The sequence below is a fragment of the Rattus norvegicus genome, chromosome 10, assembly GCF_036323735.1.
Source record: "Rattus norvegicus strain BN/NHsdMcwi chromosome 10, GRCr8, whole genome shotgun sequence".
Taxonomy (NCBI): Eukaryota; Metazoa; Chordata; class Mammalia; order Rodentia; family Muridae; genus Rattus; species Rattus norvegicus.
In genome coordinates this window covers 54164231-54178725 of record NC_086028.1, presented here as the reverse complement: position 1 = coordinate 54178725, position 14495 = coordinate 54164231, and the positions used below count along the sequence as shown (strand labels likewise).

The window sequence follows — 14495 nt, the reverse complement described above, 5'->3', positions numbered from 1 at the left end:
CCTCCTAGGTACATACACACTGTGGTCTCTAAGTTTCTACACCTATGTCCTGGTTAGAACACCCTTTAGAGTGCCCTCAAGAGCTCTGTAAATCAAACTTTAAGCAACTTTAAGCAAGTTGCACTGATGCTTCTACACCTTGGTGAGGTGTACTTTTGTATTGTCAGGCTCATGAAGGAAATGAGCCGCAATTTAAGGCACCAGCGGGCATGCAACCCTCGGCTCCATTTCAGTAAATTATGAGGGTTCATTTGGCCAGGGTGAGAATCCCCAGCCGGTTCTCAGCTAGGAAAGAGATGCTATGTAAAATCCGTGAGGGTATGGGTGGCCTCGTGGCTTCCAGGCATTGGCACTAGTAGATTTATTCAGTAGTGCAACAATAGACCACCAGGCCTATTATGTGCTAAGCGTTTTGCCAGGTGCTAGAGATCAAGGATGAATGGAGAAATTAACTGGAAGGATAAAAGTTCAACAAATACTTAAAAGAACACTCTAAAAATCCGTAAAGGAAAAACAATGGTTTAATCTGTGCTTTGGTCCAGGTGTACTAGGAGAGGGCTTCCCCTTGCCCTCCCAAGGGGAAGATTTGAGAGGATTAGAAACGTAATCCTCGGGTTAGGTATCAAGGCTTGAGGTCTGAATCTTAACCCAGTCCCACACCTGGGCCTGTTGTTTCCCTAAGTCCCAGCATTAGATCCTGGAATTAGTGGTCTGCATGTCGGTCCATTGGAGCCAAGTGGCCCCACAACCTGCCACCTAGACAAGTCCTTTAATTGAACGACTGTCCTTAAGGACAGTCTCGAGTGATCTTCTTAGAAGGTACGACTCCTTAAAATGAAGAAGCAAGTGGGCACGAGGGATTAACCCATCACTAGCACCATGAATCCTAAACCCAAGTCAGACTGCAAACCAACCCCCAGACTCGGCCAGGTTCCTTCCCAAGAGCCTGAGACCAGTCCCCCAGAATAGCCCCGCCCCCAAAGCGCGGGCGCCGATTGGTCAGCGTGCTCGCAGGGCGTGACCAGATCTTAAAGGTCCAAGAGCTTAGTAGGACCGGAGGAGGTAGTGGCTGCTCCGGGAACACCAGGGGAAATGATGCCTCGAAGACCCATGTAGGTTTCTTTAAAACCTCGCTAATGTCCAGACTCAAGTACTAGATCTATGGAGCCCGCCAGAAACTGTCCACTGTTCGGAGGCGCCTTTTCCGCCATCCTCCCCCGAGGGGCCATTGATGTGAGGTGAGAAAGCCAGCCGCCCTGGAGGCCGGTCGGATGGGTTACCGGAAAGAGCCAGAGACTAGAGTGTCCCTGTCCTTCTCCAGTGACCTCCGACCGGTGCCAGACAACCAAGAAGTTTTCTGCCATCCTGTGACCGACCAGAGTCTGATCATAGAACTTCTGGAGCTGCAGGCCCACGTGCAGGGCGAAGCGGCTGCGCGGTGAGAAAGCTAGCCAACGGGAGGCCCGGAACCGAGGAAGTGGGCGGGGCCTGTGGCTGGACGGTTATCCAGGACGAAAACTCCAAGGGCAATAGCAGCAGGCCAGGCTCGAGGGTGGGACTGGGTTATTCAGAGATGCCCCTCCCTACCCATGTTCCTCCCACGCCAGGTACCATTTTGAGGACGTTGGCGGGGTGCAGGGGGCTAGGAGTGTGCACGTGCTATCTGTGCAGCCTCTCTGTTTGGAGAACTTATCCCTGAGAGGCTGCTGTCAAGATGCCTGGTTCCTTTCTGGCAAGCAGCAGGTAGCTAAAGAAAACCAACAGGTGAGGGCCACGGTGAATGGGATGCCCTCGAGCTGGGAAGGGATAACTCCAGGTATCCTGGTAAGCATGCCGATTCTGATCCCTTTAGGTAGCAAAGGATGTCACACTGCATCAGGCCTTGCTTCGGTTGCCCCAGTATCAGACTGATCTTTTGCTCACCTTCAATCAGCCCCCGTAAGAACGAAGGAGCGGGTGGGAAGCTCGCAATTGGGTCCCCACGACAATTAAGTTGGATGGGTCAAAACTCCTTCAGGGAAGCAGTAATAGGCCACAGGTTTGGGGTGGTCAGGGATTCCTGGTTTTCTGGGGAATAGGAAGTATGATCTTGTGCACCTCAAGCTGGACCATTTTCCTTCTCCCTCTATTCCCTTACCCTAAGGTGTCACAGCAGGCCTCTTGGCCCTGAAAATCTGTCATGTCCACCTTGGAGCCTGGGTAACTTTGAGCAGCTGGTAACTAGTTTGACTCTTCATGATCCCAACCTCTTTGGTCCCCAGTAAAGATGGTTGAAACACAGCGTGCTGCTGAGGACTCAGGGGCCCAGTTCTGAGAGGGGGAGTTTCTTTCTGCTGCCTCCCTGGATGTGAACATAAGACACCTCCTCGGCAGAAATAAACTTGCTTTATGAAGAATATAATTTCTGTGGCTTCGAATCTAAGAGGACACCTGGTCTCCCCAGTTCCCTTTGGTCTTGGAAGGGGGAGTTTAAAGCTGTGCACAGGAACGGGGAGTCGGGGGGAGGGCACCCATGAATGGCAGTAGAAATACACTTTGGAGTGACTGATTCAACCCTGAGATGGGTGTGAAATATTTCAGGGGGACTTGTGGGGAAATTTAAAGCAAGACCCATCTAGTGGCTCAACCCTAGGAGAACAGAGGAGTGGACGTGGCTGTCCCCCTTAAGTGCATTGAAAAGTCAGATCGGTCAGCAGTCACTGAGATACAGGAAGCTGTGGAGGCAGAGGTGCCCAAAGAGTGTTGATTTGGAGTACAAGAGAGTGAGCACTATTTAGCATATGTGCTGTAAAAGGAACGCAGCTGATCCCAGAAGAAGAGGGAGAGGATAGTGTGGGGGCCGAGGCGAAAATAGGAAGCACCTATACCCTTGTACATGCCAAAAAGGCCCTCTGTCCGAGCTGTCTGCAGCAGAGCGTCCAAGATCCCCCGGTACATGAGGCCCTGGAGCATGTCGGAGAGGAAGGGAGAGCACAGGAGGAGCATGTCAGAGCCCACCAGGGTCAGACGCCTTTCTAGGCAGCATTTGAGGATCTGCTTCTCCACCCCCAGCTTTTCTTGTCAGCCTGAACCCTACAGTACTTCCTTACCTTGCCTCGAGTATCAGTGGGTTGGTTATAAAGCCTTGTGCTGGCCACATCAAAGGGTGTCATGGCCAGGACTACTGCCACTCCACTCACCATGGCAGCTGCCAGAGCCACCTTCCAGCTCTGGGGAGGAAAGATCTATAAGAAACATAAAGGTTTTTATCAACCACACAGTCGTCTAACTTTAGGGCAGGACAGGCCCTGCCCTGGGCACACAACTGGTAATTCTGGGAGCTTCCATACCATCAGAGATAACACAGTGATAACTGAAGGAGTGGCCAGAGGGCTTAGGTACCCCTTCTAGTATAAGGTGATGACAGAATCTGTCTAAGGAATCACTGCTCCTAAATCATCCTACAATTCCCTCACTTTTGAACCAGGGCCCACCTCCCTTTTTCCACCCTTGTTTCCCATTCCAAGGATGTCCCCACCCGTTCCCAGGAAGTACCTCCCACTGGCTCAAGAGGTCCTTGGTGGATGAGAAGGTGCACAGCTGGGTGGAGGAGCCGATGACAACTCTGGGCAGGCCGCCCACGGCCCCACGCCACAACCCCACTAGACCATGTTTCTGGCCAATCTCGGTTAGTGCCTGAAACATGCCCTGGGGAGGGGGGGAGACCATGTGGTTGGGGTTCAGTCACTGAGCATTGGGGACTGCCTTCTGTTAACACTGTCAAGTGCCATGCACCTGTGGTCCAGACAGCAAGTCCAGTGTGGGCTTAGAGCCAGAACAGGTGCCCTCAGGTGTCTGCTGACACTCGCCAACCCAGAGTTCAGGCTGGAGGTATGGAAGTGCAGACCTCAGCAGGTCAAGAGAATGGGGCAGGAGAAACAGGTGCAGGAGAGCTGAGGCACAAGGGCATAAGGGTCCGGCTGGGCTCCAGGGTCTGACAGAGCGGGGCTTGAGGGGCTTGGGCAAAGCAGGGGCTAGAGTTGGAGCTGCCAGGCATAGGCAGAAAGCTGGGAAAAACTGGGGGAGATGGTTGGGTGCGCCAGTGGTTTGGGGAACCCTCACCTGATGCTTATACTGGTGCCCTACAGCAATTTCAGAGGCTGCCTGTGCCTGTAGGTGTGTCTTCACCTGGAGACAAGAAAGTATCATAGCCTGTGTCCCAGGGGTCACCTTCCCACCATGGAGACCAAAACACCCAAATCCCTCACACTTCCTCTAGGGTATTAAGCAACAAATATATTCTTTTAATCTGGTAATTACTGTTTTTCCCACTTAACAAATTGGTCATGAGGCTCTGTCCCTTGGCTGCAGTCCCAGGGGACAGACCTCAAGATACCCTGCCTCCCCTCCACATCCTCCTTCCCTTGGGACTGGGGGTTGGGAGTGGAGGTAGAAGGATGGTAATATTTCCTAAGACTTCATGTTAGGCAAGCTCTGGATGTCTAGCCTCTTATGCCAGTTCCCATTCCAGAGCAGATCTCAGCTGTCACCTCCACCAGCCTCCCTCTCAGACTACCCAAAGGGGCTCAGCTGATATTTGAAGATGCCTTTGTCCTCAAATCTCACACTAGGAGTGAGACCGAGTTGGCTCTCCTGTAGATCATCTCATTTCCCTCAGCTACACTAAGCCAGCAACAAACAGCTGTGCAACCTTGATCAGGACACCTACCATCTCTGGGTCTCAGGCTCCTCAACCCTTCTCCCCTATCTGATAACTCCCGGGAGTAAACTGAAAGTGTGATTCTGTAATGGCCGGGACTTTCCTGACGTACACTCAGTGATGCATGTTTCTCAGGTTCCTCATCCTTCTACACAAAGTCAGCCTCAGTAATAAGACAATAAAAGCTACACAGCCACTGGGCATGGTGGCACATGCTTGGAGTCAAAGCATTCCAGTGGCACAGGCAAGGAAGATCAAGTCAGCTTGGGTTCATAGTTAGTTTCAGATTAGCCTGGGCCATATAAGCCAGGCTCTATATCAAGGGGAAAAAAAGAAAAAAGGAAGAAAGAAGGAAGGAAAGAAAGGAGAGGAATATTGTCAAATGTATACCATCTGCCAGGACCTATATATCACATGAACATCCCATTTGTTTCCTTCAGTCCTCTCAACTCCACAGAAGACTACAATTATTATTACTGTCTTACAGATGTGGCAACAACGAATACTTTCAAAGCCAGGGTTGAGTTCCAGGAAGTCTGCTGTAGGCAGCTAGGATGCATACCTGTTAACTGAGGCACTGGGAAGGCTGAGTTTGGGTTGTAGTTAGAAGCCAAGCTGTGCTACAGAGGAAGTTTTGATACTACAATATGGGAGACCCTGCCTCAACAAACAAACGACACCCCAACTCAAAGGAATTCTCCAGAAGCTAAGTCTGTAATCTTTATCAACACACTGCAGAGTCAGTTGGGTGGCAGATCAGAAGGCCTTGAAGCTTGCCAGCATTTTCCTGTGCTTTTTCCTGCTTAAGGGGCACAGCACCCTGTCACCGATGCCCTTGTGAAGGGCAGACTCCCACCCTATGTCCCCAAACCAGACCCCTCTTCTTACCATGTAGATTGGGCTTCCCAGATAAGCTCCCATGACCCCAGCAAGGGCCCCAGCTGCGGCGCTGCGGACAGGACTGTGCGTGCCTTCTTTAGTGCGCAGGTAACCCCCAGACTCTGCCAGCCCGTAGGTGCCCAGTCGGATGCCATTCATCAGGAACTGGTACAAGAGCGCAGGGCCCAGCCCCTTCTGCAGGGCAGCTAGGCCATCCACCTTGCCAATGGTGAAGAAGGCGTGGAAGACGTTTCGATAGTGGCGCTGGTAGGTGCCTGGAGCCTGCAGTTCTCCCTGCAATTGCATTCTGGTCTTCACAACCTCCAGGGGATTGGTGAACACACAGGCCCCGCAGGCTGCCACACCACTCATCAAGAAGTCCATGGTAAAGGTAGAAATAGCTTCAGAAAGCAGGGATGGATATCAGGACAACACCTGGCTTTTTGAAGCCTAGGCTGCAACAGGTAGGAATTTAGAGAGTTAAAGTGTCAGGGTCTAATGTCAAGAAGTCAAGTAAGGCTAGAGAGAATTTGGGGATCAGAGGGTAGCAAAAAGGAAAGAAAGAGGAGTGAAGGAGAGTGTGGCAACAAGGCCCTGTTGACCAAGGGAACTGAAATCAGGGAGGAGCAGAAGTTAGAAGCTGGCAGGTGGGGATGCCTAGGACGACAAATTAGGGGGACCAAATAGTATTTTAGGAGAACGCGGAGTTGCGAAATGGTAGCTGGAGAAGCAGGAAAAAGAAAAGCAACAAGAGGGAAAGAATCAGAGGGAAGACCCGAAGTTGCTCGGCGACAGCAAGAGAAGGGTCGTGAAGGAAGTTAGGATTCTGGCTAAGAATGAGCGTGGCAAGGTAGCTACGGGAGCTGGAGCACCTTTACCCGAGCTAGTCTGCGGAGGCCGGGCCGCCACACTCGGGTCCCTGGAACGCAGCGCCAATGGGGACTCTCAAGAGCTACAGCCGAGCTCCTCAGCCAATCAGCGCAGAGCCGGCTCCTCAGCCAATGGGAGGCGCTGCCAGCGGCCGGGCCCTCAGCCTCTACTAGAACCGGTTTGGTTAACTCTCCTCACCCCGGCTCCAAGTCTTGAAATTGGGAGGGTGCCGGAGACCCGCAGGTTTTTTTGTTTTTTGTTTCTTTGTGGTTTTTAAAAATCACTGTCCAGGAACTGGGGTGGGGCGGGATGCAGAGGCTGAGCGCGGAGGGTTGCGCAGCTCCTCCTGTGGGTGGCGGGCTCCCTGCGATCGTCCTCTAGCCCAGGTCATCTCTGTTTGCCTGACCACAGCCACGCCCAGCGCTGTACGGATGCCAGGACCGTCCGGAAACTGCGGTCCCGCCTGCGGGGAAGACGGGACACACCTGCTGGAAGGCACCCATCCCCTAAGGCCGAGTAAAGTGTTTGTAGGGTCTAATACCAGGGTGTGGCCAGCTGTGGGCGCCAAGGAAGGGAGGCCTGAAGCCCAGCCAGGGAACAAAACCTGATCTTATTAAGCTCTTGTTCGTCACAATGACCTAGAGGAGGCCGGGCAGGTCAAGACAAGGATTTCCATTTCCTCTCCAGCGAGGTTTAGGTTACAGAGCAGACTTGTTTCTTGTCCTTGCTTCATTCGTATGGATAATTATGAAAGAGCCCATGGGAAAAAAACTGGAAAAGAGCTTATAAAGCTTGGAGAAAAAAAAGGTAGGGGTGTAGGTGGCATTATCTGGGCGGCAGGAAGAAGCAGAGGGCTCAGCTGAATAACAGTCAACCCTGCTTAGCGCTGAATTCCGATTAACATCTTCCTTAGTGGACTAATATCTTCCTTCCTACTATCTGGATGACTGTGGGCAAGTTACTAATCATCTCAGAAGCCCCTTGTAAAATGAGATAATATCTGTGGGACATACTCCAAAAGAGAGGTTGCCCGTGTGTTACACGTTCAGTAATATACTGAAAGTCTGGAGTTGACAGAACCCTTTCCAGTTCCTGAAGGTCCCTGCTCCTTTCTTTGGTGATGTTCAGGTCATGATGCACGTTGAGCATCTTCTGATGACTTTTCAAATTATCTGTATTCAGTCTCAAACATCCCTATTTTTAGGAATACCTCAAAAAAACAAACAAACAAACAAAAAAAAGAAAACCATTCCTATTGTTCTTAGATGTCTGAAACTCCTAGAAGCCTTGGGGGCCAGATCTGAGCCATATGTTGTCAGACAACCTTGCTGTGTGTGGTAGCCTTTAGGAGCCTCAAACTCAAAATCCTCCTGCCTCAGCATGTGGAGTGCTGAAGATTTCCAGACTGCTGCAATACTGGGTGACAGGGTCACACCACACCTGGTTTCACATCCTGAGTTTAAAGTCTGTGGGTCTCAAAAGTATGGTTGCTATAGCAGCAGCAGTGCCTGGAAACTTAGAAATACATCTAGTCTCTCTGGAAACTCCCTGAGCCAGAAACTTTCTGCAGGTGGACCCCTCCTTTTGTCTTTCACTAAGCCCCTCTGGGTACTTAACATCCAACATTACTAGCATACACTTTCTGTCTCTAATTCCAGATGCCCTAGAGATTGACAGATTTTTAAGGTGTTATTTTTTTTAAGTAATTTTTCCCCCCAAGACAGGGTTTCTCTGTGTAGCCCTGGCTGTCTTGGAACTCTTTCTGTAGACCAGGCTGGCCTCGAAATCACAAATCCATCTGCCTCTGCCTCCCAAGTGCTGGGGTTAAAGGCAGCAGATAAGAGCACTGGCTGATCCTCCAGAGGACCCAGTTTTGTTTTGTTTTGTTTTGTTTTGTTTTGTTTTGTTTTGTTTTGTTTTGTTTTGTTTGAGATAGGGTTCCTCTGTGTGGCCCTGGCTATCCTGGAGCTCACTCTACAGACTAGGCTGGCCTCACACTCAGAGATCCACCTGCTTCTGCCTCCTGATATTAAAGGCATGGGTCACACTCTCTCCTCCCTCATCCCCCCTCCTGGCTTCAGAGAATCCAATTTAATTTCAGCGCCCTCAAAGCAGCTGACAAACCACTAGTGGTATCTGATGCTCCCTTCTGGCCTCTGTGGGTACTGTATGCACATGTATACATGCATAGACAGGAATATATGCACATGTATACATGCATAAACAGGAATAATAAGAAAAAGAAATCTTTTTTAAAAAGACAAAATAAAGTCAAATAAAAATAAAACAAAAAACGGGGACAGCTATTTCTTCCCTCCATGAAAAGAGAACAGCTACATGGAATTCTTCTGTATGAGATGTTTGTTCCCACTAATACATTTATATACTTATTTATACATTAATTTATATTGCTGATATCCCTGTGGACTAACAGATATTTGTTTTATATTTATGGTCCAGCATACTTTATTTTATTGCTCAATTTGTTATACCCTTGTCTTTTAGAGCTTGTGTGTATGCGTATGTATATATGTCAGTCTCTTGTTTATTAATTATTTTTATTGTTATTTTGAGACATAGTCTCATGTAGCCCAGGCTGGATTAGAACTTGAAATTCTTTTGCCATCTGGGTGCTGGGATTGCAAACATAGACTACCATACCTGGCTTAGATAGGCATCTTTGATTTAGAAATGTTCTTAATTTTCATTTGTTATTATTATTATCATTATTATTATTATTATTATTATTATTATTATTATTATCAAGGCAGAGTCTCTTATAGCTCTGGTTGTCCTGGAACTTGTTATGTACACCAGACTGGCCTTGAACTCACAGAGATCCACATGTCTTGCCTTGTGATTGCTGGGATTAAAGGCATGTGTTACCATGCACAATTTAATTCCTAACTTTTGTGGTTAGATAGACCATTTCTTTTCGTTTGTTTGTTTTTGAGATATTATAACTATAAAGTCAAAGCTATTCTTGAACTGGAGAGCCTCCTGTCTTCAGCTTCTACACTATCACAGTCATTTGATGACTAATTTTGTTTTGTTTTAAGATTTATTCATTTATTATATATAAGTACACTGTAGCTGTCTTCAGATACACCAGAAGAGGGCATTGGATCCCATTATAGATGGTTGTGAGCCACCATGTGGTTGCTGGAAATTGAACTCAGGACCTCTGGAAGAGTAGTCGGGTGCTCTTTTTTTTTTTTTTTTAGTCGGGTGCTCTTAACTGCTGAGCCATCTCTCCAGCTCACTAATTTTGTTTTTATCAGTTAATCACATCCCACTGTTGATGTCCAGCAATTTATTATCCATTCATATATGGAAAGATATCTTGGTTGCTGCTTCCAGTTTTACATGATTATGAGTAAGACTGCTACGAAATTTAGGTCCTGGCTGGAACCCAGGACCTCATAGATGCTACCACTAAGGTCTATCCCCAGCTTGAAGACATTTACTTTTCAGATTGGTTGGATTGGCTGGTCAGGCCCCCATCACCCTGTAAACCAGGCTGGCTTCATACTCATAGAGATCCACCTGAGTGCTGGATTAAAAGGCAGGTTTTACACACTCAGCATAAAAGTGTATGTATATACACATTACACACACATATATGTATATGACTCAGAAACTTCTCGTTTGTTTGGAAAGTTATGTCAAATGATGTCTGCTGGGGCATAGAGATGAAAGGATGTCTTGCTAAAACATGCACAAGAAAGACTGTTTCCCTGAAGCAGGCACAGGTGAAAGGATGCTTGGATATAGCAGACACGTGAAAGGACTCTTTTTTTTTTTTTTTTTTGTGAAAGGACTCTTGATGAAGGAGTGAAACTATGACCCTACAGACAGTGGGAGACAGCGCTGAGCTTTGATTTGCTCTACCTCGCTAGTCTCTGACAGTGATGGGCATGTATTGGTTCACCTTACAGAGCTCAACTTGTGGTAATGACACAATCGAGAGAAACTCGCCAAAGAACGGCTCCTGCAGTTCCTGCCAGTAGCTTGCTGCTTCAGTGACCTCCCCTCAGGCCAGTTGGCGAGCCTTCTGGTTTCTCCTGGATTGAACCCCAGTTGCTGGTTCATGTGTGGTGTCTGCCTGCCTAGAGGACTGGTCTGAAGCTGCTGAGTCTGGTGTTTGTTACGGGTCTGAACTGCTGCCCAAGAAGATGGAGCACGCCCCAAAGAACTATTGCTAAACAGGTCCACTTCCCCCATGTCCTAGTAACTTTTCTCCTCCACCACCTCAGGTAGGTGGTGGCTAAGAAGAGAGGTCGAATGCAAATCTCTCTCTCTCTCTCTCTCTCTCTCTCTCTGTGTGTGTGTATACAATTTTGGGGAACACATTGTTTTTCTTAAATGTTGGCAATGGAATCGATGGCCTTATATATAGTAGGCAAGCATTCATCTACTGAGGTACACTCTTATTTTTTTTTCTTTTTTTTGGAGCTGGGGACCGAACCCAGGGCCTTGCGCTTCCTAGGCAAGCGCTCTACCACTGAGCTAAATCCCCAACCCCCTGAGGTACACTCTTAACTTGCAATTCTAGAATTTCTATTATGGCAGCATAATGGTCACAGGTCATTAGCCTTTATAGCCTTAGGAAGAACACAAATGCCTATGTCAGCAGAACTTTTCTTCTTTGGAAAGGGACTCAGTGATCACCAGAGGATAACCCTGATTTATCCTTTGTCCTGGGAGATAGAGAACCACAGGAAATGAAAGGCATGAGGCCACTGTAGCAGCTCCTGGATGACAAAAGCTGAAGGGAGGAGGAAAACGTCACTATCAGCATCACCATCACTCGTGGGCTAGATAGTCCGGCCAGGTCACCCCGTGCTTTGCTCGGTAAGGAACTGCTAGCTGGTATGGAGGTACATTCTCGTAATCACAGCACTCTGGAAATGGAGGCAGGAGAACCTGCAGTTCAAGGACAGCCGGGGCTACATACTGAGACTCTGTCTCAGGAAAAGAAGAGCTGGTGTGTAGATCTGTGGCAGAACACCTGCCTGGCGTGTGCAAGGCGCTGGGTTCCACGAGGAGCACCACAGAATGTTAAAAAAAAAAAAAAAGTCAGCAGATGCCTGCTTTCATAACCTTGGTCATGGTTGCACTGGATACTTTCTCCTTGCTGTGACCACATGCCTCACAAGAACAGATTAAGGGAGAAAAGGTACATTCAGCTTCATGGTTCAAACTACAGAGTCCATTGTGATGGTCTCCTGTATCCACCCATTTAGGAGGCAGGCAGACAAAAATGGAGGTTAATACTCAACTGGCTTTCTTTACTTAAAAAACTCAGTCCAGAATCTCAGCCCACGGGATGAGTGTCCTCCAAAAATCTAACCTCCCTGGCAAACACTCTCACAGATGCAAACAGAAGTATGCTTTGGGGCTGGGGATTTAGCTCAGTGGTAGAGCGCTTACCTAGGAAGCGCAAGGCCCTGGGTTCGGTCCCCAGCTCCTAGAAAAAAAGAACCCCCCCCCAAAAAAAAAAAGAAGTATGTTTCCTGGGTAATTTTAAATCTACTCAAGTTGACAGTGAAGACTATCACAAGATCAAGTTCACCCTCTTCAACCTGACACCAAACACGTGTTTTTTGGGGGGATGGGGGAGGACAAGGTTTCTCCACAGAGCCCTGACTGCCCTGGAATTCAAGGCTGGCTTTGAATCCAAAGAGATCCGCCTGCCTGTGCCTCCTGAGTGCCGAGATTAAAGGCGTCTTCATGCCTGGCCAAATACATTACTTTTAAAGCATAACATTTCACCTCTAGTCCCTGAAGCCTCACGTTGATCCTTTAAAACATTTTAATATCGGGGTTGGGGATTTAGCTCAGTGGTAGAGCGCTTGCTTAGGAAGCGCAAGGCCCTGGGTTCGGTCCCCAGCTCCAAAAAAAAGAACCAAAAAAAAAAAAATCATTTTAATATCAATACCGGGCTGGAGAGATGGCTCAGTGGTTAAGAACACAGACTGCTCTTCCAGAGGTCCTGAGTTCAAATCCCAGCAACCACATGGTGGCTCACAACCATCTGTAATGGGATCTGATGCCCTCCCCTGGTGTGTCTGAAGAGAGCGACAGTATACTCACATACATAAAAAATAAATAAACATTTTAATATCAATACCATTTCTGTGTGTGTGCACACACTCTGAGCACTGGAGTGCAGATGCAGGGCACGGCATGTATGTGGAAGTCAGAGGACAACTTCGTATAGTTGTTTGTTTATGTGGGTTCCAGGGATCCAACCCAGGTCATGAGGCCTGCACACCAAATGCCTTTACCTGCTGAGAAAATAACAGAACAACAATGTAAGGGAGGGGAAGATTATTTTGGCGACGGCTCAGGGACACAGTCCACTGTGGTAGGGAAGATATGATTGCAGGTGCATGGCCCCCTAATGAGCCCTACATGATGGATGTGTTTCCTTCCCTCATACATATGCTGACTGTGCAGAGATAAAACTTCTACTCAACAATTTTCAGTTCAGCTTTTTGTTTGCTTGCTTGTTTGGATTCTTGAGACAGCGTTTCTCTGTATAGCCATGGCTGCCTTGGAACTCATTCCGTAGACCAGGTTGGTCTTGAACTCAAGATCCTCTCAAGGTCTTTTTGTTTTTTAGATAGGGTCTTGGGCTGGAGAGATGGCTCAGCAGTTAAGAGCACTGACTACTTTTCCAGAGGTCCTGAGTTCAATTCCCAGCAACCACATGGTGGCTCACAACCATCTATAATGGGATCCAATGCCCTCTTCTGGTATGTTTAAAGACAGCTACAATGTACTCATGTAAATAAATAAATCTTAAAAAAAAGGGGGGGGGGTTGGGAATTTAGCTCAGTGGTAGAGCGCTTGCCTAGCAAGCACAAGGCCCTGGGTTCGGTCCCCAGCTCCGAAAAAAAGAAAAGAAAAAAAAAAAAAGAAAAAAGATAGGGTCTCAATCTGGGTGGTGGGGTGGTGGGGTGGTGGGGTGGTGGGGTGGTGGGGTGGTGGGGTGGTGGGGTGGTGGGGTGGTGGGGTGGTGGGGTGGTGGGGTGGTGGGGTGGTGGGGTGGTGGGGTGGTGGGGTGGTGGGGTGGTGGGGTGGTGGGGTGGTGGGGTGGTGGGGTGGTGGGGTGGTGGGGTGGTGGGGTGGTGGTGCACACCTTTAATTCCAGCACTTGGGAGACACAGACAGGTGGATTTTTATGAGTTCAGGCTCAGCCTGGTCTCCAGAGTGAGTACCAGGGCAGCCAAGGCTACACAGAGAAAAAGGGGGTTGGGGGCGCTAGAGACGGGAGAGATGGCTCAATGGTTGAGAGCACTGACTGCTCTTCCAGAGGTCCTGAGTTCAGTTCCCAGGAACCACATGGTGGCTCACAACCATCTGTAATGGGATCCAGTGCCATCTTCTGGTGTGTCTGAAGACAGCGACAGTGTACTCATATAAATAAATAAATCTTTAAAAAAAAAAATGGTCTCACTATGTAGACCCTGGTGGTACTCATATAAATGAGTCAATCTCACAGAGATTAACTGCTGCCTCCTACCCTAAGTGCTGAGGTTAAAGGTGTGTCCCCTCATGAGGGCAGGACCAGACTGCACAACCCAAAGAGACCCTTCTCTCAAAAAAAAACAAAACAAAACAAAAGCCACATGGTAGTGGTGCACACTTTAATCCCAACACTCAGGAGGCAGAGGCAAAGGGATGTCTGTGAGTTCCAGCACCGTCAGGGCCACACAGTGAAAGCCTGTCTCAAAGAAACCAAACCAAACCATCACTAAGCTTCTGTGGAGCACCTACTGTGTGCATGCCTGATACTGTTTCAGGACTTCCGGGATACATCACATTGTTAAATAAGACAGACAAATGTCTACAGGGTTACTCTCTAGTATAAAGAGAGAAGTCACAGTCTGTAAATTCAGCATATGGGATGGTACACGTATGATTACTGTGGAAGAAAGGGATGTTGGGGCTGAGAGAAGACTCAAGGGTAAAGTGCTTGCTGGACAAGTGTGAGGACCTCGTACCCAGCCATCTTTCTTTTTACTCTTTTATTTATTTC

At 48.4% G+C, this 14495-nt stretch overlaps 2 protein-coding genes across 8 annotated transcripts; one reads left to right on the top strand and one right to left on the bottom strand.

The window, feature by feature from the left end:
* Window positions 1-1029: 1029 nt before the first annotated feature.
* Rangrf (RAN guanine nucleotide release factor) lies at window positions 1030-2401 on the top strand. Of its 2 annotated transcripts, NM_001105790.1 has the most exons (5): window positions 1030-1238; window positions 1322-1438; window positions 1608-1764; window positions 1853-1938; window positions 2144-2401. In NM_001105790.1, exons 1-5 carry the CDS (start codon window positions 1162-1164, stop codon window positions 2262-2264), a joined length of 558 nt encoding a protein of 185 aa, NP_001099260.1. In that variant the 5' UTR covers window positions 1030-1161; the 3' UTR covers window positions 2265-2401. The 2 variants fall into 2 exon arrangements, with proteins under 2 accessions (NP_001099260.1, XP_038941365.1); XM_039085437.2 differs by lacking the exon at window positions 1853-1938 and having other exon boundaries at window positions 1096-1238; window positions 2144-2398.
* Slc25a35 (solute carrier family 25, member 35) lies at window positions 2367-6588 on the bottom strand. Of its 6 annotated transcripts, none has more exons than XM_039086582.2 (6): window positions 6457-6588; window positions 5588-5872; window positions 4102-4167; window positions 3535-3687; window positions 3090-3224; window positions 2369-2943 (listed from the first exon to the last, which is right to left on the bottom strand). In XM_039086582.2, exons 2-6 carry the CDS (start codon window positions 5735-5737, stop codon window positions 2770-2772), a joined length of 678 nt encoding a protein of 225 aa, XP_038942510.1. In that variant the 5' UTR covers window positions 5738-5872; window positions 6457-6588; the 3' UTR covers window positions 2369-2769. The 6 variants fall into 6 exon arrangements, with proteins under 6 accessions (NP_001102503.1, XP_038942510.1, XP_006246838.1 ...); XM_006246776.5 differs by having other exon boundaries at window positions 5588-6033; window positions 6457-6578; XM_063269623.1 differs by having other exon boundaries at window positions 6451-6511.
* Window positions 6589-14495: the final 7907 nt, after the last annotated feature.